The sequence below is a fragment of the Populus alba genome, chromosome 6 (assembly GCF_005239225.2).
Source record: "Populus alba chromosome 6, ASM523922v2, whole genome shotgun sequence".
Taxonomy (NCBI): Eukaryota; Viridiplantae; Streptophyta; class Magnoliopsida; order Malpighiales; family Salicaceae; genus Populus; species Populus alba.
Window position 1 is genome coordinate 25,281,764 of NC_133289.1, and position 20,625 is coordinate 25,302,388.

General features: G+C 35.9%; 3 protein-coding genes across 11 annotated transcripts; 2 read left to right on the plus strand and 1 right to left on the minus strand.

Annotated features, from left to right (window-relative positions):
* The first annotated feature begins 7,853 nt into the window (after positions 1–7,853).
* On the plus strand, positions 7,854–11,843 carry LOC118055715 (serine/threonine-protein kinase STY13). Of its 5 annotated transcripts, none has more exons than XM_035067677.2 (4): positions 7,854–8,031; positions 8,424–8,500; positions 8,929–10,048; positions 11,364–11,843. In XM_035067677.2, exons 3-4 carry the CDS (start codon positions 9,141–9,143, stop codon positions 11,701–11,703), a joined length of 1,248 nt encoding a protein of 415 aa, XP_034923568.1. In that variant the 5' UTR covers positions 7,854–8,031; positions 8,424–8,500; positions 8,929–9,140; the 3' UTR covers positions 11,704–11,843. The 5 variants fall into 5 exon arrangements, with proteins under 5 accessions (XP_034923568.1, XP_034923567.1, XP_034923566.1 ...); XM_035067676.2 differs by having other exon boundaries at positions 8,945–10,048; XM_035067675.2 differs by having other exon boundaries at positions 8,977–10,048.
* Positions 11,844–13,079: 1,236 nt separating this feature from the next.
* LOC118055714 (serine/threonine-protein kinase STY13) lies at positions 13,080–17,817 on the plus strand. 5 transcript variants are annotated; one of them, XM_035067673.2, is made up of 4 exons: positions 13,080–13,323; positions 13,632–13,733; positions 14,086–15,097; positions 17,147–17,817. In XM_035067673.2, the coding sequence occupies exons 3-4, from the start codon at positions 14,178–14,180 to the stop codon at positions 17,484–17,486; spliced, it is 1,260 nt and encodes a 419-aa protein (XP_034923564.1). In that variant the 5' UTR covers positions 13,080–13,323; positions 13,632–13,733; positions 14,086–14,177; the 3' UTR covers positions 17,487–17,817. The 5 variants fall into 5 exon arrangements, with proteins under 5 accessions (XP_034923564.1, XP_034923562.1, XP_034923563.1 ...); XM_035067671.2 differs by having other exon boundaries at positions 13,632–13,709; XM_035067672.2 differs by having other exon boundaries at positions 13,080–13,312.
* Positions 17,818–18,929: 1,112 nt separating this feature from the next.
* On the minus strand, positions 18,930–20,574 carry LOC118055713 (acetylglutamate kinase, chloroplastic). Its single transcript, XM_035067670.2, has one exon. The coding sequence runs from the start codon at positions 20,138–20,140 to the stop codon at positions 19,100–19,102; it is 1,041 nt and encodes a 346-aa protein (XP_034923561.1). The 5' UTR covers positions 20,141–20,574; the 3' UTR covers positions 18,930–19,099.
* Between the last annotated feature and the right edge of the window lie 51 nt (positions 20,575–20,625).

Below are 20,625 nucleotides of genomic sequence, written 5' to 3' on the forward strand. Positions count from 1 at the left end.
AGGATTAAATCCCACCAAATACAAAAATATACTAGTTGCATTGCTCTCGCGAACTAATGTTGAATAAGCAAAAGCATTTGAAGGTGTGCTGGAGCCAATGCTACACGAAGCTAAAACAACTATGTGGGTGAAATAAAATCGAGTGAATCTTAGCAGAATTTGGTGTGTGAAAGAGCTTCTTCTACAGAAAACATTGCAAGAGCAAAAACCAATGTAATTGTAGGAAACCGATTGATTAACTAATCATCTACATGTACTGTTCTATTTAGCCACAAGAAAAACATCACAAAAGCCATGTATTCTACTAATGAACAACAAAACAATGCCACATCAATGTTAAAGTGCAACAGTGCATTGCAATTTGCAAGAGAGCCAAGCAATGTGTTGTTTGATCAGTCACGGGGGGCATGCAAAAGTCACTGGGAATTAAGCAGGCTACTGAGTTGTTGCATGCACAAAAAGCCTGTGTGTTTTTGTTGATGAAAAATCCTTGCAAATAAAAGAGGAATCAGTAGTGTAAGGGATAGATTAAATGAAGGAAAAAAGTCTGCAAAGAAAAAGGGAAGGGAAGGTGAAGCTAATGTGTTGCCAGGTTGAAGCAAATACAATAAAGTTGAAGTTAGAAAGTAGATGTAATCGATTTTACTTTGAGAAAAAAAAATCGATTACAACGCTTTGCAATGAAAAAAAAGAAGTGTTGGGGTTCATGAAAAGCCTAATTAAGTAGAAGATATAAATAAAATTTTAGAACAGAACATATATATGGAGTCATTGTATGTTTGTGTGCACCTACAGAGTAAGCTTGGGTGATAGAAAGTGCAGGTGAATGACAGTACTTATAAAGATAAAAATGAAAAACACGAACTCACCTGGTCAGGCAATTAAAACCACTTGTTTGACCATTGAGCTTTGACGACATCCAAATGCGGCAAACTCTAGCTCGAAGGGATGTGTAGAATGTGTTTTTGTTAATGTTTTGGATAGACAACGCCATGCTTCTATGGACAGAAAAAAAAAATACAAATCCAAATGCGGCCAACTCTTTCCACCCAATGGCAGGCAGGCTACCACTATAGTTGTCACACCCTGAGAGGACATCATGCGTTGAACGGTCAAGGGCTTTAAAAACAACAACACCTGTTTGTTATTTATTGGCGCTTCAAGCTCCAACAAAACATAATTTTTCAGATGATCATCTGTTAAAATAAGATTTGGCATTCTACAAGAAGTTCTTGGCTTGTAGAGGATATCATCGTGCACTGAATGCCAAAACTGAGTGAAAAGACCCAGTGGTCTGACAACTTCACAAAAGAGGACAACGCTGACGAGAAGTTGTATAAGTTATGGAGACATTGTTGTTGCTGTGGCTTTACAAAAAGCTTCGGACCATTCCTTGTCATCACCTAAAAGCCCCAAGTTGAAATGTTGGATGAACAACCCTGCAGCAAACTCTTCTTAAATCATCAAACCATGGTGGCCCTTTGATATGGTTTAAAAGCATTTTTAAAAAATAAACTTCTCCAGCAGCAGGATGCACATATGTTATTTGTCCAAGGCTAAACTTCCTTGATCTTACAATCCATTCTTTCCATCTTTCATACCAAACATATTCGCTTGGAAACTGTGAATAGTAAAGTTCTTGTGCGCTAGCATCCTTTTTATTTCACTCGAACCATTCAGTCATTGCTTTATTAATACCTAGCCTTCTGAGAACAGAATGAAGAGACTTGGTGCCTGAGAAGACAATATCTTGCTGAAAAGACACCAAATAGCTTCATAGAGGCAGATGAATTGACAATTAAAGTATGTGCATTGTACTCTTAGATCCTTTACTGATATATTTAAACTGATACTTGATAAGTATTAATTGACAGCATATCTCAACATAGTTATTGCAAAGCCTAATTCCATTTTCAAGAACAAAATTATCACGACACTTGCGTTGCTTGTAATAAACAAACTCGTTTTCATCAAAAACAGTTGAGTTTTTGAATTTCTTTGGAAATGATTATGCAAACTTACCTTTCGGCATGCATTGTGCATTTGGTTTTGTAGAGCCGTATGGACCGTGCATTATTAACTTATAGATAATATCATAACGTAAAGGATCAACATTCTTATTGGGTATTTCAACTGAAACATTTGAGTTAACATTAGGCCTGTCTTCATGCTTATAAACTCTCTCTTTTCTAAGTTCTCTTCGGATTTCAGGCCAGTTTGTGTTGCATGTGAATGCGATGAAAAGATCTGGGTTTTCATATGCCCTGCAAACAGCCATATCGCGGACTGCCAATTAAAGAAGAGGGGACAATACTTTTTCTGGTAGCCGACCCTTCAACATCCCCTCTAAGAATAGCTTCGTTAATGCCTATATAAAGCTCAGTTTGAAGATCATTTTGGTTTTCTCTAATGTAATGAAATCTGTCTTCCTCAACATTGGCAAATTCATCGATCAAAAATTATTGGTAAAGTCAACCACCTTTTGTAATTAACATTGTCTCCACCATATTCTCTTTCATGAATAAAATTAGCGTAGAAAGCTCTCGTCAACACATTTTGATGTTTCCTTGAAAGCTGATCATCTTGGTTGGCAAAACTAACGTTAGTCTGATAACCATCCTCACCAAAGGGGGCAAAAAGGATATTGTAAGGCCATAAATCTTGGATGCAATTTTGAAATCCTTTGTAAAGCCTCTGACCAGATTTCGATAACGATGTCTCGCTCTAAATGATAATCACCAATATCTATGATAACCAAGCAACCGAAGTTTGTATCCAGAATTGTCTTAGTCAATCTCTGCGTAGCTTGATGAAATAAGCCAACCAAGTAGCTAGTTGAATCGAGCATACTGATAGTATCCTTGACCACAAACTCATCTAAAGTTGAAGCAGAGGTCCCACGTGAAAATGGTGCAAGTTGAAAATGGCATGGTTGCCATGTTCGAAGATCCAACAAAACAAAAGATAGGCAAGGAGCAGAGCATATCAAAGCAAGACCATGGAAAAACGCAACATCTGAAGTTCATCGCAGGGAAAGAAATCACACACCATAAATACAACTAGTCAAGCAAGAAGCAATGTTTTCAAGCTAAAAGGACCTCCACAAAGCAGTATGGGATGACAGCCAAGCCGTTGACCCAACAAAGAAACAGATGCAGCGCACCAAACGAAGAGAACTTTGAAAGGCTCGACAAAGCTTTTAAAAATCAGATGCATCATACAAACCATGGTGAAAATGCAATGAACAAAATATAAATAATAAACTAAGAAGACAAAGTTAACAAGGAAACATAAAAAGCCTAAGGCAGAACAACACGCTGGAAAAAGGCAAAATAAAGTCATTCAGCCTGGCAGACATGGAAAGAAAAAATCAAAATCCAAACAACAAATTACATCCCCTCTAGATCCTGGAGCAAAGACCAAAACAAGTGCATGAGATGTGTACCAAACAAACAATGACAGTGATATTTAAAACAACAAAACAATAGTGTGGTAAAAAGCTCAACTAACCTAAACAAAAGCAACAAAATAAGAGCAGCAAAGGATAACAGGTTCCAACGCAAACAATGGCTGTCGTATAACAGCCAAAACTGAGAGCACTTGAATGAAGCAGTGTGGAAAAGAAGAAGAAGAAGCATAAGAACATTTACAGGTAAAAAAGCTGACAGATTATGCAACGAAAAAAAAAATATTACTAAATTGATGGTGCAACAGCATATGGCCAAAGAGCAAGGCAAGTGCAGGTGATGCGCATCAAATGAACAACAACAGTGATTTCTAAAACAATAAAACAAAAGTGTGGGAAAAAGCTTAGTTAACCTGAGCAGAAGCAACAAAATAAGAGCAACAAATGATAACAGGTCCAATGCAAACAATGGTTGACGTATAACAGCCAAAACTAAGAGCACCTAAAGGAATTAGCAACGTGAAAAAGAAAAAGAAGCATCAGAAGATTTACAACAAATAAAGACGACAAATGATGCTGATGGTGCAATCAAATATGACCAAATAGCAAGGCAAGCTGGTAAGAGTAGCGTACAGGGAAAGAAAAAAGATACAAGAACTTTAAAACCCAGACGCAGGAAAAAAGATTATCTGTAATGTTAAATAATAATATAAATTGTATACTGAACTTCATTTAAAAGAGCTGAAGAAAAACCATAAAGGCCAGCAGCTAGCCTTCTTCATACATGATAGAAACACAACCGAAGAAGCCAAGCCAAGCCAAGCCAATTCAAGAAAGGATAGTTCCAGCCTTCTGCATTGGAAATAGAAGAAATACCTGGAAATAGAAGAAATGCCTGATTACATGGCATGGGTTGTATACTAGTTATTGTCGTGAATTAACTATAATTCTATAGGCGGTGGCTTCACAAGATCTTTGAATATAGCATGCCTTTTTTGGAATTCCTGGATCATTAAATGATATTAATGTTCTTGATTGGTCACCTATCTTTGTTGCACTTGTTGAAGGTCGTACTGCTCCTGTCAATTATACAATTAATGGGCATGGATATACAATGGGATACTATTTAGCAAATGAGATTTATTCTAATTGGTCAAACTTTGTTAAGACAATCCCAAGACCATTAGGAGCAAAAAGAAAATATTTTGCAAGCAAGTAAGAGTCTGCAAAAAAGGATGTGGAGCGGGCATTTAGGGTGCTCCAATCTTGTTTTTTAATTGTACATGGACCTGTTCGATACTGTGATGAAGAAACGCTTGCAAATATTATGAAAGCTTGCATAATAATGCATAATATGATTATTAAGAATGAAGGAGCAATGAACCTTAGATTTGACCATTAACGTGAAGTCAATTCCTTTATATTAGTGTCACATGGTGAAATATCAGAACTACATGATTTTCTTCAAACTCATAATCGAATCAGGGATAAAGCAACTAGCTCTTAATTACAAGAAGATTTGATTGCATATTTATGGGAACAATATGGCAACAAGTAGAATAATTAGATTTGAACTTCTTATGTTATCATAATTTTCAAGTTTTTTATGTTTTTTTTTTCATCATGGTTGTTATCTTTTAAATTAATTAACCCTACTTATTATTGTTAAGTTTTAGAGGAACTTCAAAAAATTATTATGAATTGATATCAATTTTATAACAATATATTTAAAATAACCACGAATTTTCTACATATTTAATTAAAAATACATTACATTACAATAAATCAATCAAGTTAATTAAAAATTAAAACACCTCTTTTGTATAATTTCTAACTTTCTATTTTGAAAATACGCTGCAGAAATTGGATCCAAATTAGAAATATCTATTTTCATAATTTGTTCTTTTTTAATCATGTCCAATTCTTGTTTCTCTTGACTTTGTTGAATCATCATGGCTTGTTGCTCTAACATAATTTTCCTGTCTTGTTTCTTCTAATCCTCAATTTCAACTAGAGTATCCCTGAATTGTTGTAAGAGATTTGCTACAGTTACCTTCCTAACTTTATCTTTTCCTTGTCCATGTTTAAGTCGTTTTTTTTTAGCCTTCAGACCGATTGGTCTATCTTGATAAATCAATGGTTCACTATTTTTTCCTAAACTAACATAATCAGGGGTAGATGAAGTTGATGAAGCTGGACTTGCATTGACATGACTTTTTTGTTTCTTGTTTGATCTTTGATGTTGACTTGCACGCTTAAATTGTCATTCGGGTTCTTTTCTTAAGATAACCCAACAATTTTCTAGTTGAAATCGTTTGCCAATGTAAGAAGTATACATTTGCCGAGTATCATTAATCTGGTAAAAAATTAAAGAAATTCAATAATGTTAAAATATGTGTTAAATAATTTAACATGGAAATGAATATTGAAATTACCCTTGATTCTTTGGTCATTCCACTTTGCTGATATTTTTAATTTGAGTAACAAATCCAACAAATTTACCGATTTCTCTATTTATTTCTTGCCATCTACTTGAGATTCTTATTTGGAAATGATTATTCAAGTTTCCTCTATTCTCTACGAAGTAAGCATGTATTTGAGCTCAAAATTGTTTTGTTTGTTGTTCAACTCCTGTAATTGGATCCTTGCTTGTATTTAACCATGCAGAGACAAGTAAACAATCTTCTTCTAGTGATAACTTTTTACTTCTTTGTGATTTTTTTTTATTGTATGGACATTTAAATTCGAGTATGTTAAGTCATTAATTAATTGATTAGAATCACTTGGTTGATAGAGAATATCTTCTAACTCGCTTGTAAGAAAGTTGGTAAAAGAGTTTGGAAAATTTGAATCCATCTACATTAAAAAAAAAAAAAAAAAAAACTCAAGTTAAAACCTTATAAAAGGGTGTAAAGGAAGCTCACATTCAATGTCTAGCAATTTTGTAGTTTCCATACATGTGAATTAATAATAAGAATTGCCTTGTACTCATTCTAACATTAATTTAATCATACAACCATTACAATTTAACCATTTTTGAGAACTAAAAGAGGATTGATATACTGGTTTAGTTGTATTTTTAACAAGACAAAATATAATTGACCTCAAATTAAAACAGACAATAAAAAATAAATTTAAGATTTTTCACTTCATGTTTATGTCAATATCAGCTACCATCATTACTTCTTTTCAATTTTGTCAAAGATAACAATATAAATAAAAATTATCTTCCTTAACCCATATCAAAAACATAAAATAACAAAGAAATAAAAATCATCACAAATAGCAAATTAACAACAAAAGGTCTTAAGAATCAAGAGATGCAAAAGAAAAAATAGAAAAAGTTTTTAAGCGAACATACATTTTGATTTTAGCTAATTAGCACAATCAATGTTATTAATTAACCAGGAAACAATTGATTCTTGTTTTTCTAAATTAGAGAGAAAGGTGAGGCACAATGCAAGGTTTTGAAATTTGCTGGTAAGTTTTCTTCCTTCTGTTCTGCTTTTAAAAGAAAAAAAAATTAAACATTATTTTCTTCATTCTGTTCATTCTTCTTTTAAAAGAAAAAAAATAAACGTTGGTCAATGGATATAAACCAACTGCAAAAAATAATAGTCAATACTGTTATTTACTTTTTCCTTTTGCTACAGAGAAATGTAGAAATAACAATTACTGTGTTCAACAACTATTTTAGTTATTTGTTTAGCTGACTGGTTGGAGTGCATATAAACAAACATAAAAGCTAAAAATACAATATTTTTCTTTTGCCAATTCTTTTAGCTGCCTGTTGAAGATGCTCTAACATTAAAAAAGGGCATTTTTATGACTCCATTATAATTATTGTAAATGACTTGTTATCACTAGATACATGTAATTCTATAATATTATTTTGGAGATCATAGTTAATCTTAAAAGTTTATCAGTAGTATAATAATTTGATACATGTAATATTATATTATTATTATTATTATTATTATTATTATTATTATTGGGTTTGTAATTTAATATTAACATATATTATATTGTGTACAGTTAATATTTTGTATGTAATACATGTATTAATATTACATTCAACTATTTAGTTGTATTTAAATTTATGTTTGAAATATATTATGGAATTGTTAAAATAATAGAAAATTATAAGTAAGGTTACGTGGCACGGTTCAGTTGGATTAAAATTAAAATTGAATGATTTTATATAATGAAAGAAAATAAAAAATACTAAAATTTTTATTGCAGCAGAAATGATATTTATAATGTAAAAAAAATTCCTTGTCAATATATATATATATATATATATATAACCTTAACTAAAGTAGGTTGGCTCTGGGCGTAAATTTGAAAAAGACAGAGGGCAATTGTGTCAATGGACAAATTAAGAGGAAGACAAAAGAAAAAAAAAGAAAGAGAACCGAAGAAGCCTTGAAAGTACAAAAAAAAAAAAAAAAAAAAAAAAAAAAAAAAGGGTAAGCGAAGACTGACTGACTGACTCTCTGTCTATGGTCGCTGTTCTTTTTTGCCCTCTTCCTCTTCACCTTCCTCTGCATTGCCTTTATCATTAACTATCAATTAATTTCCTCTTCCATTTTCATAGTCGAAGAATTACGTATCTAGCTAGCTAGGTATCTATCTAGCAACACAGCTCTTACTTCCACTGCTTTTTTTTTTTTTTTAAGAATTAATTAATTAATTAATAACAGGATTGCTGACATAATTCATCTCCTTCCTCTTTTCTTTTCTTAATTTTTATTTTTTTTCTCGAAGTCTTTTTTTTTTATTTAATTAGCTGATCTAATTTCTGTCTAACCCTCCTCCTCTTTTCCCATTTCTATATACAAAGCTCTAATCTTTCTCTTGATCCTTTTGTTTCCCGAGAAAAAAACCAAGTCTTGAAAAGTTCAAAATACTTTCAAGGGTTTTAATGGATTTTGAGGGTGGGGGTGTGATGGGTCGTCTCATGTGGAAAGCTTGTTTCCTTTTTTTGTTTGACTGATTTCTTATGTTTTGATGGCAGATAGTGAAAGATACATGCTTTTTGTGGGTGCTGTGGCTTCAAATCAGTTTAAGATGTCTTAACTAGTTCTTCCAGAGGTATCATCTATCTCTTTACAATGCTTCTATTTTTGTTCTCTCACATTAGGACTGTTATTTAACCCCATCAGAGGACAAATAGCTTTCCCTAATTACCTGTTTCTCACCTCTCTTGTCTTTAATTCCATGGTGATTAGAGAGTGATTTTGCCGTTACTTGTCTAGTTGTTTCATTTTGTGCTTCTTAATCTTCATTACAAATCTTTGAAGTCTTATAATCGTGTCTGTCTTTTTACGTCCTGTCGTGTTCTTTCCCTATTAATCGTGCTTTGGTGCAAGTGCAAACTGCATTAAAGAATTTTGAATATCGTACCCCGCTTAGTATTGATTTCCTGTAACTTGTTATAAACAACTATTTCAACCATTTCATTAGTAAATAAATGCGTGAACTGCCAAAACAGTGCATTGCTAACTATAAATTGTCACTAGATTTTGGAAGGTACAGTTGAATGTGCTCGCTTTTGTGTTTGGTTCTAGGGTGCATGTATCGGAGACTCTGTAACATTAGATGACTTGCAGGAGTTTGCACTAAGAAGAATTGTGTCACTGGATTTATCTCGACAGGTTTCAGGAGTTTACAATAAGAAGAATTGTGTGTCCCTGATTTTTCTTGACAAGTTTCTTCATTATTGTTTGGGGAAATGGTGGAGGGTAAAAAATTTACAGGGCTAATGGCACCAAGTAACAACAATGGTAACAACTATTATGGTTTCACACAAGGTTTTTACCAAGAAATTGGTGATGGTACAAACATGTCCATTGACAGTTTACAAACAAGCCATGCTGGTGGGTCTGTCTCGATGTCAGTGGACAACAGTAGTGTCGGATCCAATGATTCTTTAACGCACATGTTAAGCCATCCTGGTTTGAAACCTGTCAACCACCGTAACTACAATGTCTCAGTGGGCGCGAGTGTGTTTCGTCCAGGGAAAGTCACCCATGCCCTAAATGATGATGCATTAGCGCAAGCATTGATGGATAATCGGTATCCAACCGAAGGACTCCAGCATTATGATGACTGGACAATCGATTTGAGAAAACTCAATATGGGTACAGCTTTTGCTCAAGGTGCTTTTGGAAAGTTATACAGAGGGACATATAATGGGGAGGATGTTGCGATTAAGATATTAGAGAGGCCTGAGAATATCCCAGAAAAGTCACAAGTGATGGAACAGCAGTTCCAGCAGGAAGTTATGATGCTTGCAAATTTAAAGCACCCGAACATTGTGCGGTTTATTGGTGCATGCCAGAAGCCACTGGTTTGGTGTATCGTCACAGAATATGCAAAAGGTGGGTCAGTTCGGCAGTTTTTGACTAGGAGGCACAATCGGGCAGTTCCATTGAAATTAGCAGTCCAGCAGGCTTTGGATGTTGCGAGAGGAATGGCATATGTTCATGGACTTGGGTTTATACACCGGGATTTGAAGTCAGATAACCTCTTAATTGCAGCAGATAAATCCATAAAAATTGCTGATTTTGGTGTTGCACGGATTGAGGTGCAGACTGAAGGGATGACACCGGAAACTGGGACGTACCGCTGGATGGCTCCGTAAGTCTGCACCTTTTATACATTGAGTTTTAATTTATTTTTTTAGTTTGCTTTATGATTGCATGCATATTTTCTGTTGTGGGCATGTGATTGTTCCATCTTCTGGGTTCTATTTCTGATAAATGCGTATTGTTACAATAGATTTCTTCCCTTTTATTGCATGACTAACATATCTGAGCATGACTGGTAGTGGATATAGGTTTTTAAGGAACGTTGGTAATCCACACCATTGTTTGGAGTTGCCACATAATTAAAGTAAAACACTGCACCGTGATTGAGAAAGAAATTTTTAGGAAGTTGAGGTTTTCATCAGTTTTTCGAAATGCTTATTTATCCCTTACTTTTTCTTCCTTTTAAGGGAGTGGGCAATAGCGTGCATAGCTTCCCTCTTCATGGAGGTTTCCCTTTTACCCTGATTCCATTGGATGACAATAATGGTAGCTACTTCTTCTGGTAGGAGTTGATGATAGCAGGGCAAGTACTGGACATGAACACCTTCGGTCGAATATTTGGAAAGCTTTTCTTGAAAATTTTGAACTTCTGTGGCATTGTTGTTTGCAGTGCTATGCTACTCTAAAATTAGGATGGAAGAGAGGCAGTTGCTTCTGTTTTCTTTCTTTCTTTCTTTTTTCTTACCAGCCAATATACTGATATCTTCTGGTGAGGGTTGAAGTGTACCTTAAAAAGTTGCTCCATCTTTCATGTTTGGCACAGGAACTTGCATTTCATGAAAAATGTGATGTGTTGTAGACTGAGGTGCTAAAACTTGCATTGTTTTGTCTTTAAGATGCGGTTGCGGTATTGATAGAATGGCTAAGTGCTCAAAAAGGAATTGTAATTTTCACCTGTCTTCTTAAGCCTTGCCCTTGATTTGCTTCTTTCTCCTACTCGTATGTGCTTTTGATGTTGTTTAAAACTATCGATTCGGTTTAAAATTACTTTCATATTGCAGGCATTGTATTTTTATGCAAGATTTACTTTTGGTGAATTTCTACTCTTAAGTATTCTGATTTATTGGCCGAAGATGCTTGACCTAAATATTTGTAAAAAATATTGAAATGTATTAATAAATAAATCATTCTTGAAAAAAAGAAAGAAAAAGAAAAGGAAGAAGCTGCATGAATAAATAATTGCTGTGCAAAGTTTGGTGCATTATTTCTACACATTCAGTAGCACCTTTTCTTAATGCCACTTGACTGCAACACACGTCAGTTTTTCTGAATTGCCATTTTCAAGAATCTGCATGCTTTTGCTGATTACTAGAGATTATGCTTTTAACAACTCGCTTATGTTTTTAATCTACCCATTCATGCAGAGAGATGATTCAGCATAGGCCTTATACACAAAAGGTGGATGTGTACAGCTTTGGAATCGTTCTCTGGGAGCTCATAACAGGTTCGCTTCCCTTCCAGAACATGACAGCTGTGCAGGCTGCATTTGCTGTGGTCAACAAGGGGGTAAGGCCAATTATCCCATATGAATGTCTGCCTGTGCTGAGTGACATAATGACCCGCTGCTGGGACGCCAACCCTGAAGTGCGTCCTCCCTTCACCGATATTGTTAGGATGCTTGAGAATGCTCAAACTGAGATCATGACTAATGTGCGCAAGGCTCGCTTCAGGTGTTGCATGGCTCAACCCATGACAGTTGAATGATCCAGAATAGAAGACCAGAAAAGAAAGGAAAAAAAAAAAAAACAGATGTTAATGAGGATACAGATGAAAATTGTATTATTAAACTGACACTTGGTATGAACTGAACTTGTATGTTTATGTATCAGTGTTCTTTTCCTTTATCCTTCTTTTCTTTTTGCAAGATAGGAAGATGCCAACCATTTAGACTGCTGGGTTGTTTTAGTCAATTGCACCGATGTAGCATGGTCGAAGGTCCTATAGTAGTAGGGGGGGGGGCATCAATGGAGAATTGTCATTAGTATTGTCTTTCGCTTCATATAACAAACAGATGCAGATGCAGGTTCTCTTTGCAAATTATTGATGTCAAGACTTGAAGAGTTGCGACTTGAGAGGGCTGTTTATCACGTTGTTGCTTTGCGTTCTTGAAGGGGATGCATTTTTGGGTGACAATTTGACATCATACATGTAGAAATGAAGTCCACTTCGATGGGGAATGTATCAGACCCAACGAATAATAATAATAATAAAGACGGCATAAACAAATAATTACTGATGTATTATCATGATTTTCAAAATATGGAAGCTACTATCTTGGCTTTTTTTTTTTTTTTTTTTAATGATTAGAATGGTGAAACATGTAAACTTATGAGGGGCTGATCAAAGTTTATTGCTTGAGAATCCAGGGCGAACCTATAAATGAATTTAAATAATTTTTATTTTATACTTAATTTTTGTTAAGTGGAGTTTTTAGATCATTGCTCAAGTGATTCTTAATTTAAGATGGCTTTAATTTGTATTATAGTAGCTTTTATAATTCTATTTAAAAAATTATATTAAGTCTCTGTATTTGCATTACAATATATTTTTTTATCTTAAAAAGCACTAAATTAATGTTTTTAAATAATTTTAATGTATTAATATAAAAAATAAATATAACATATTATTTTAATATATTTTCAATTAAAAAACATCACAATCTACTCCACCTTGCCAAACATTTACTTGGAAAAACTATAAATTATGATTGAGAAAAAAAATATTTGAAAATTCCGCACCCAAAACACAATGTAATAAACTTTTTTTTTAAAGGTGCTGCTGCTATCTTCCTGGTTCCTACTCATATTGCAAATTTGAAAATCCAGTAGTGCCAATTGACAACATATATAAAAGAAAATTGTGAGAATTCAAAGGATTATGACTCAAATGGAGAACTTGGAAATAAGTGTATTTCATGGCCCATAACCATCTGTTAGATTAGACTATTAAATAAATAAATAAAAACAAACAAACAAAAGAACGACAGTAAAGTAATTTAATTTCAAAGACATTTATGTCCTTGTAAAAATAATAAAAAACAAAATATATATAAATAAATTAAAAAACTGAGACTTTGAAAGTAAATGCAAAGAGAAGACTGGTCTATCCCTCTCTCTCTCTCTCTCTCTCTATCTGCCTGTAGTTGTTGTTCATCATCTAAACATCTCCTCCTCCTTCTCCTCCTCCTCCTCCTCCTCCTCCTCTACTTTGTGATTCTCTATAGTAAAAAGTAGCTGGAGAATTGAATTCAGACATTGTTGCTGCTGCTGTTGATCCCTTCTTCTTCCTTTCACTAAAAACTAGTAACCATCAGGTAGGTAATAGGTATGCAACCATTTCTCTTACCTTTTCTTTTATCTTTATTGATGCTCTTTTCATGATTTATTTCTAATTACCTGATCTAATATCTGCCAGACCCTCCTTTTCATTTCATAAAGCTCTAAGCTTTGAATTTGTCAAATTTAGTCTTTACAAGTTGAATTTGTCAAATTTCAGCTCAATCTTCTGCCGTCTTAGTCTCTCTCAATTAGTTGTTTCAATGGCTTGATGGGTTTTGATTTTGAGGGTCTTGTCATGTAAAAAGCTTGTGTCTTTGTGTGTTTTTGTTAACACTTATGGTGTTTTTATCACAGATGGAGAGTCTAGGATCTGGATGACTGAATCTCTTTGAGGAGTTTCATGTTTCGATAATTCATACAATCATTGCGAAGGCATGTCTTTTTCACTTCAGAGATGTAAATTTCTTTTTATAATGTTTCTATATTTGCTTTCTGGTATAATCAGTTAAGGCAATTTGCCCCCTAACAGGTTCCTAAATTGGTCTTGTTCTGTGGGGAGGATTAGTTAACGATTTGGCTGTTATGTGTCAATTTGTTTCCTTTTATCAGCTTCCTAATCATCACTAGAAGATTAGCTTTTTTTACAAATGTCTGTCCTTTTATGTTCTATTGCGTTCGTGTCTCGCATTAATTGTGCGTCTTAACAAATACTAAGAAAATTTGTGAATGCAACACCTGTCAAAGTCAAATGGAGTTGGGGTTTGATGTTGATTGTAGCTTAAAATTTTTCATTTGTGTTTGTTTCTAGGTCCCATCTGGAGATACTGCACCATCTAATGAGTGTGACTAATTTTGGATAAGAAGATTTGGGTCTTGTTGATTTCATTTTAACTAGTATTCATGATTGGAAAAATGGTGGAAGGGCCCAAATTTACTGGAATCATAGGAGGAAATACCAACAATGAGAACAACTACTATGATTTCACTCAAGGGTTTTACCAAAAACTTGGTGAAGGCACCAACATGTCGATCGACAGTTTACAAACAAGCAATGCGGGTGGATCTGTCTCAATGTCAGTGGATAATAGTAGTGTGGGATCCAGTGATTCTTTAACCCACATCTTAAGCCATCCAGGTTTAAAACCTGTCAATCACCACAACTACAGTGTCTCGGTGGGACAGAGTGTGTTTCGTCCGGGGAAGGTCACCCATGCACTAAATGACGATGCGTTAGCTCAAGCATTGATGGATCCTAAGTACCCAACTGAGGGGCTGCAGAATTATGATGAATGGACAATTGATTTGAGAAAACTCAATATGGGTACAGCCTTTGCCCAAGGTGCTTTTGGAAAGTTATATAGAGGAACATATAATGGGGAGGATGTTGCAATTAAGATATTAGAGAGGCCAGAAAATAGCCCAGAGAAGGCACAATTGATGGAGCAGCAGTTCCAGCAAGAAGTTATGATGCTTGCAAATTTAAAGCACCCCAACATCGTGCGATTTATTGGGGGCTGCCGTAAGCCCATGGTTTGGTGTATTGTGACCGAATATGCAAAGGGAGGGTCAGTTAGGCAGTTTCTGACAAGGAGGCAGAATCGTGCAGTGCCATTGAAATTGGCAGTCAAGCAAGCATTAGATGTCGCAAGGGGAATGGCATATGTTCATGGACTTGGATTTATACATCGCGATTTGAAATCAGATAACCTTCTGATTTCGGCCGATAAATCTATAAAAATCGCTGATTTTGGTGTTGCACGGATTGAGGTGCAGACTGAGGGGATGACACCAGAAACTGGGACATATCGCTGGATGGCTCCGTAAGTCTCTAAAACTTTTACACATTGAATTTTTGTTCTGTGTTACTTTATGGTTGTCATGCATACATGTGTTGAACTTTTTTTCCTAATTGGATAGATGTGTTTTACAATGTTAATTTTTTTTCTTTTACCATGTGATTTACAGATCTCACATGGAATGGTAGTAATTATAAGTGTTTTAAGAAATGGTAGTTATTTTCCTCGTTGTGTGGAGTAGTTGTTTAAATAAAGGCATGAAACACCAATAATAAATGAGGGAGACATTTTAGAAAGTTGAGAATTTCTTCCCTTTTTGTTCTTGTGCATGGTATGTTGTGTGTCTGTGTATAACTTGCCTTGCATGGATGCCCGTTTATACAAATCAATTCAATGATTTATATCCCAACTGCTTTTAGTTGCATAGATGGAGACTGATGGCGGCAAATGAAGCAATAAACATGTTTATCATGTGGGAAGGTTTCCTTTAGAGTATTTGGATTCTGTGGCATTGTCCTTTGAAGTGCTATGCTATTTTTCCATTAGGATGGATGAACTAGCAACTGGTGTCTTTTTCCCTGTTTTCTCTCTCTGTTGTTTTTCCCACTAAATACAGTTTAACTTTAGTAACTTAAAAGGCAGCTCCACTTTTCACATCTTGGCTGTGCCGTGAGAACTTCTAGTGAACGTTCATAGTGTCTCTCAATGGAGTAACTTGTTTTAGACATTTGTAAGGTGTGATTGTGTTGTAAAAGGGATAAATACCTTAAGAAGAGCTCTGTCTTTCACTTGTCTTCCCAAAGGTTTTCCTAGATTTTTCATCCCTCTTCTAATTCTACCCCCTTTTGATGTTGATTAGAACTTGGAAATCAGTTTAGACTTAACAAGTCATGTGGCAAGGATTATGTAATGGGGCTTGATTTCTTTACAAGGAATGGTCATTTTTAGAATTCTGATTTGCATCGGGCTAAACAAGCTAGACCTAGATCTTTGAATATAAGCAGCATTCAAATGTGTAAATAAATAATTGCTCGTTTAAGTTTGGTTCGTTTTTTTGGACGCACCAGACTTTCTTCAGCTCTTGATTTCTTTATAAGGAATGGTCATTTTTAGAATTCTGATTTGCATCTGGCTAAACAAGCTAGACCTAGATCTTTGAATATAAGCAGCATTCAAATGTGTAAATAAATAATTGCTCATTTAAGTTTGGTTCGTTTTTTGGGACGCACCAGACTTTCTTCAGCTCTTGATTTCTTTACAAGGAATGGTAATTTTTAGAATTCTGATTTGCATCTGGCTAAACAAGCTAGACCTAGATCTTTGAATATAAGCAACATTCAAATGTGTAAATAAATAATTGCTCATTTAAGTTTGGTTCGTTTTTTGGGACACACCAGACTTCTTCAGCTTTTTTTTAATTAATTGAATGATGTTGTTTTAATAATTGTTTTTTTGTTAAATGATGTCATCTCCTTTTCGTTTGATGACATCACTTAGATGAGGTGGGGTTTGTTTGTCATTTGTGGGTTGACCAGGAAACGGTTGTAGGTTTGAAATATCATATCATTTCTATCTTCCTTGGGAACATGGGATCACGTGTAACCAAATAAATAAATCAAAACTTTTACCTGTTTATTCAGCACATCGCCATTTTAAGGCCATGCTTTTCATATACTATCATACTATCATATAAAATGGTTTTGCTGATAGACATGCTTGCTCCAAGAAAAAACCTGTTAACTTGTTTTCTCGATAAAAAGGATTGTCTTCCATAACAGAGGTTTATGTTTGTGTACATGGAAGTTCTTGCCTGTGCTTAAATATATTTTTCTGGAAGGGAATCCAATGATTTTTAATTGGAGTTTGATGCATGCGCTAGGGAATCAATTATTGTGTTCGTTTGTTGCACTACAGTAAGCTTTATATTCTTAGTTCTATCAAATATCAAATATCAAATATATATGAGTTTTTCTGAATAGCTGTTTTTATGAATCTGCAAACTTATGTCAATTGTTGACAACAGGTTGTGTTTGTAACTGTTCTCTTATGTGTTTGACTTGCCCATTTGTACAGAGAGATGATTCAGCATAGGCCCTATACGCAGAAGGTGGATGTGTATAGTTTTGGGATTGTCCTTTGGGAGCTCATAACAGGTTTGCTCCCCTTCCAGAACATGACAGCAGTGCAGGCTGCATTTGCAGTGGTGAACAAGGGAGTGAGGCCAGTTATCCCAAATGATTGTCTGCCTGTACTGAGTGACATCATGACCCGCTGCTGGGACACCAATCCTGAAGTCCGCCCCCCGTTCACTGAGATTGTCAGGATGCTTGAGAATGCTGAAACTGAGATCATGACTAGTGTGCGCAAGGCACGTTTCAGGTGTTGCATGACTCAACCCATGACAGTTGACTGATCCAGAACATACGACCGAAAAACAGATCGTAAAGAGGATACAAATGAAAACCGAAGTATAAACTGAAGCTGTATGAACTGAACTTGTATGTTTGTGTATGTATCAGTATTTTTTTTTCAAGATAGGGAGAAGTTGACCATTTAGACGGTTTCTGTTTTTTGGTGTCAATTGTACTGGAGTAGCGTGGTTGAAGGTCATGGTTTCCTAGCTGTAGTACTAGGGGAGCATTGATGTATCTTCCCTCTGTAGCCATATATATGTATCTGCCATTTTCGTTGTTGTTGGTTGTTGTTTTTAATATAACAAATGCAGGTTCTCTTTGGATTAATAATGCTCCCCCCACCCAAGCTCTCTTGCTTATCAGTGCCCCATGTATTCGCAAGGGACCTGTTATACTTACCAAGCATTCTCAGGTTCAGTTGGTGAATTAGTTCTTTGCAGGGATGGATTTCCGTTTATTGTACTTGTAAATTGATGTCTCTAGGATCAGGATTGGGTGCTTGTGAGGGTGTATATGTTACACACAGATATTTGCGCAGTTGATCCCGCGAGAAGCTGCAAAAATCCAGCATAGGTTCCAGACAATAAACATATACCTTTGGAACATTTTTTAAATCATTCCTCCGTATGAGTAAATGAAAGCAATAACCATCCTGTAAAATCAAAGTAAAGGAAAATTTTGTATGACAAAAGGTGTGGGTTTGTGACGTGGATTTGGTCAAAATATTGTGGCAGCCAAGCAGGACTCTGTTACAGGAGTAGATTTCACCACTTAGTTAAGCTTAGACCACAGGATCGAATTCCAAAAGTGAGACGAAAAATGACCTCAACTAGATGGCTATTTCCGATGCTTTACAGTTACTCCTAGTCTATTCACACACAATGATTCTGCCATTAGCACCAAATCTTTTAACACGCACCACAGAATTTATAGCTAATTATAGTATTAAACCTCAAACCCATCTTTCAACACACTCCGAATCCAATGCCCAAAATCATAACAATGATGCCATACCAGAAGCCAGAGGTGTTAAATAACTCTTTTGTATTCCTATCCCTATTTGGTACCAAAGAATAATTAGAAATAATTTCTGTCTGGAACCATTGTTGATAATAGCAATTTACTAGCTGATTTACTGTCCAGAGCACTGGAAAGGAGGCTCCAGTTCGACGTTGACCTAAGGCAGGGCCAGATCCGGCCATGGAGGTGAGTGAGTTTTGGAGACAGACTTGGTCATTCAAGCAGATGGTTCAACATCAAACAGGTACCTTTTGAATGGCCTTCAAAGTCACCAGAGCAATGGATTTGAATTTACAGAGGTGAACAAGTCATTTAGCAGACAATAACCCTAGCAAGTCATCCAGTTATGTGCCTTGGCTTGACTCTAAGTTAATCAACCACTCAAGATTGCTAATTGCTGGAGTCATCAAATCAATCAATCATAATCGACAAACACAAATAAATTTAATTGAAACCCGTCAACTAAAAACAGTAAACATCAACGAAAGGCTTTGCTTGCTTGAATTAAGCAGTATAAAAAAGTACAGAGCTTTAAAATTAATTTATTGTTCTTCCGTAATCAAGCAAGCAAGAACAAAAACAGTTCAATAAACTAGCCAGTAATCATAGTACCAATGCCTTCTTCAGACATAATCTCATGAAGCAAAGAATGTTGTACTCTTCCATCAATAATACTAGCAGTTCTAACACCTTGACTAAGTGATGCCACACAACAATTCACTTTCGGTATCATCCCACCAGCCACTTTCTTCTCATCAATCAATTTCTTCACTCCCTTTATATCAATCTCCTTCAGCAAACTCCCTGGATCATTCTTGTTTTCAAGTATCCCGGCCACATCCGTCAACAATATCAGCTTCTCGGCCCCCAATGCAGCCGCCACCTCCCCTGCCACAGTGTCGGCATTGATGTTATAAGACTGGCCCAGCTCATCCGCCGCCACGGATGCAATCACTGGTATATGCCCATTATTTACAAGAGGCTGCAAAATAGTGGGGTCTACGCGTGCAACCTCGCCAACAAACCCCAACTGAGCAGAATTGGGAGTTGGTTTGGCCATGAGAAGGCGGCCATCCATCCCAGAAAGGCCAACCGCGGTGGCACCAGCCTTATTGATCAAAGAAACAAGGTCTTTATTAACCTTACCCACCAATACCATAGAAACAATCTCCATAGTCTTGGCATCAGTAACGCGGAGACCCTCATGGAAGAGAGGCTCAATGTTGAGGAGTTTTAGCCAGTGGTTGATTTCTGGGCCACCACCGTGGACTAAAACAGGGCGGAGACCAACACAAGAGAGGAGGACAAGGTCGCTTACAACAGAGGCTTTGAGTTCAGGTTGTTTCATGGCAGCGCCGCCGTATTTGACGACAATGGTTTTGCCCCTGAATTTCTGGATGTAAGGTAGGGATTCTGATAGTATATCTACTCGGAATTGGTTGGCAGAGGTGGTGGGAGTTGGGATGGTGGCGGCGGCGGAGGATTTGATGGTGAGGGAGCGGGAGTGGTGGGAGAAAGGGAAGGAAAGGGTAGTTGGGGTTTTGAGGAGATTAGAGTATTTTGAAGAAGAAGAGAGGGAAAGAGTGGATGTTGAGGGTGATGGTGATAAATTCAAGGCTTTGGCCATCATCATCCTCTTCTTGTTGTAGAGGCCACCTAGCCCTGCAGGTCAGGCAAGCTCGAGGGAGGGTGAAGGGAGGCTGCGAAGTTTGTGAGCGAATGGGGGTTTTGGTCCGCTCCGTCTTATTTATATTTTATATATAGGACAGGGCAACAAGGGAAGTCTTAATTTGATTGATTGCATTATTCTCACTGTCACTACCTTGCCCTTTTTTAGCATCCCAGCTACTTTATTTTTATTTTGGAATTGCATTGCAAACACTACTTCTAAATAGTGTTGATATTCTTAGGGGTGATTTTTGAAAAATAATAATAAAATATTATTTTAATAAACAACACAGCACAAGACGCAAGCACACCGTGAAGTGAATGTTATAAACAGGAAGAGACGTGTTCAATGTTACCTTGTCTGATGTCTGATGCATTTTAGTTTCAGATAGAGTGGGTTGGGGGGGGAGGCACCATGAGCGGTTCATGAATCATATCTGTCCATACCCA

Bases quoted from the DNA above. Each gene is read 5' to 3' on its own strand.
- LOC118055713 (XM_035067670.2), bottom strand. From the start codon at position 20,140: ATGATGATGGCCAAAGCCTTGAATTTATCACCATCACCCTCAACATCC.
- LOC118055714 (XM_035067673.2), top strand. From the start codon at position 14,178: ATGATTGGAAAAATGGTGGAAGGGCCCAAATTTACTGGAATCATAGGA. The intron at 15,098-17,146 runs GTAAGTCTCTAA...CCATTTGTACAG, and splicing joins ACATATCGCTGGATGGCTCC to AGAGATGATTCAGCATAGGC.
- LOC118055715 (XM_035067677.2), top strand. From the start codon at position 9,141: ATGGTGGAGGGTAAAAAATTTACAGGGCTAATGGCACCAAGTAACAAC. The intron at 10,049-11,363 runs GTAAGTCTGCAC...CCATTCATGCAG, and splicing joins ACGTACCGCTGGATGGCTCC to AGAGATGATTCAGCATAGGC.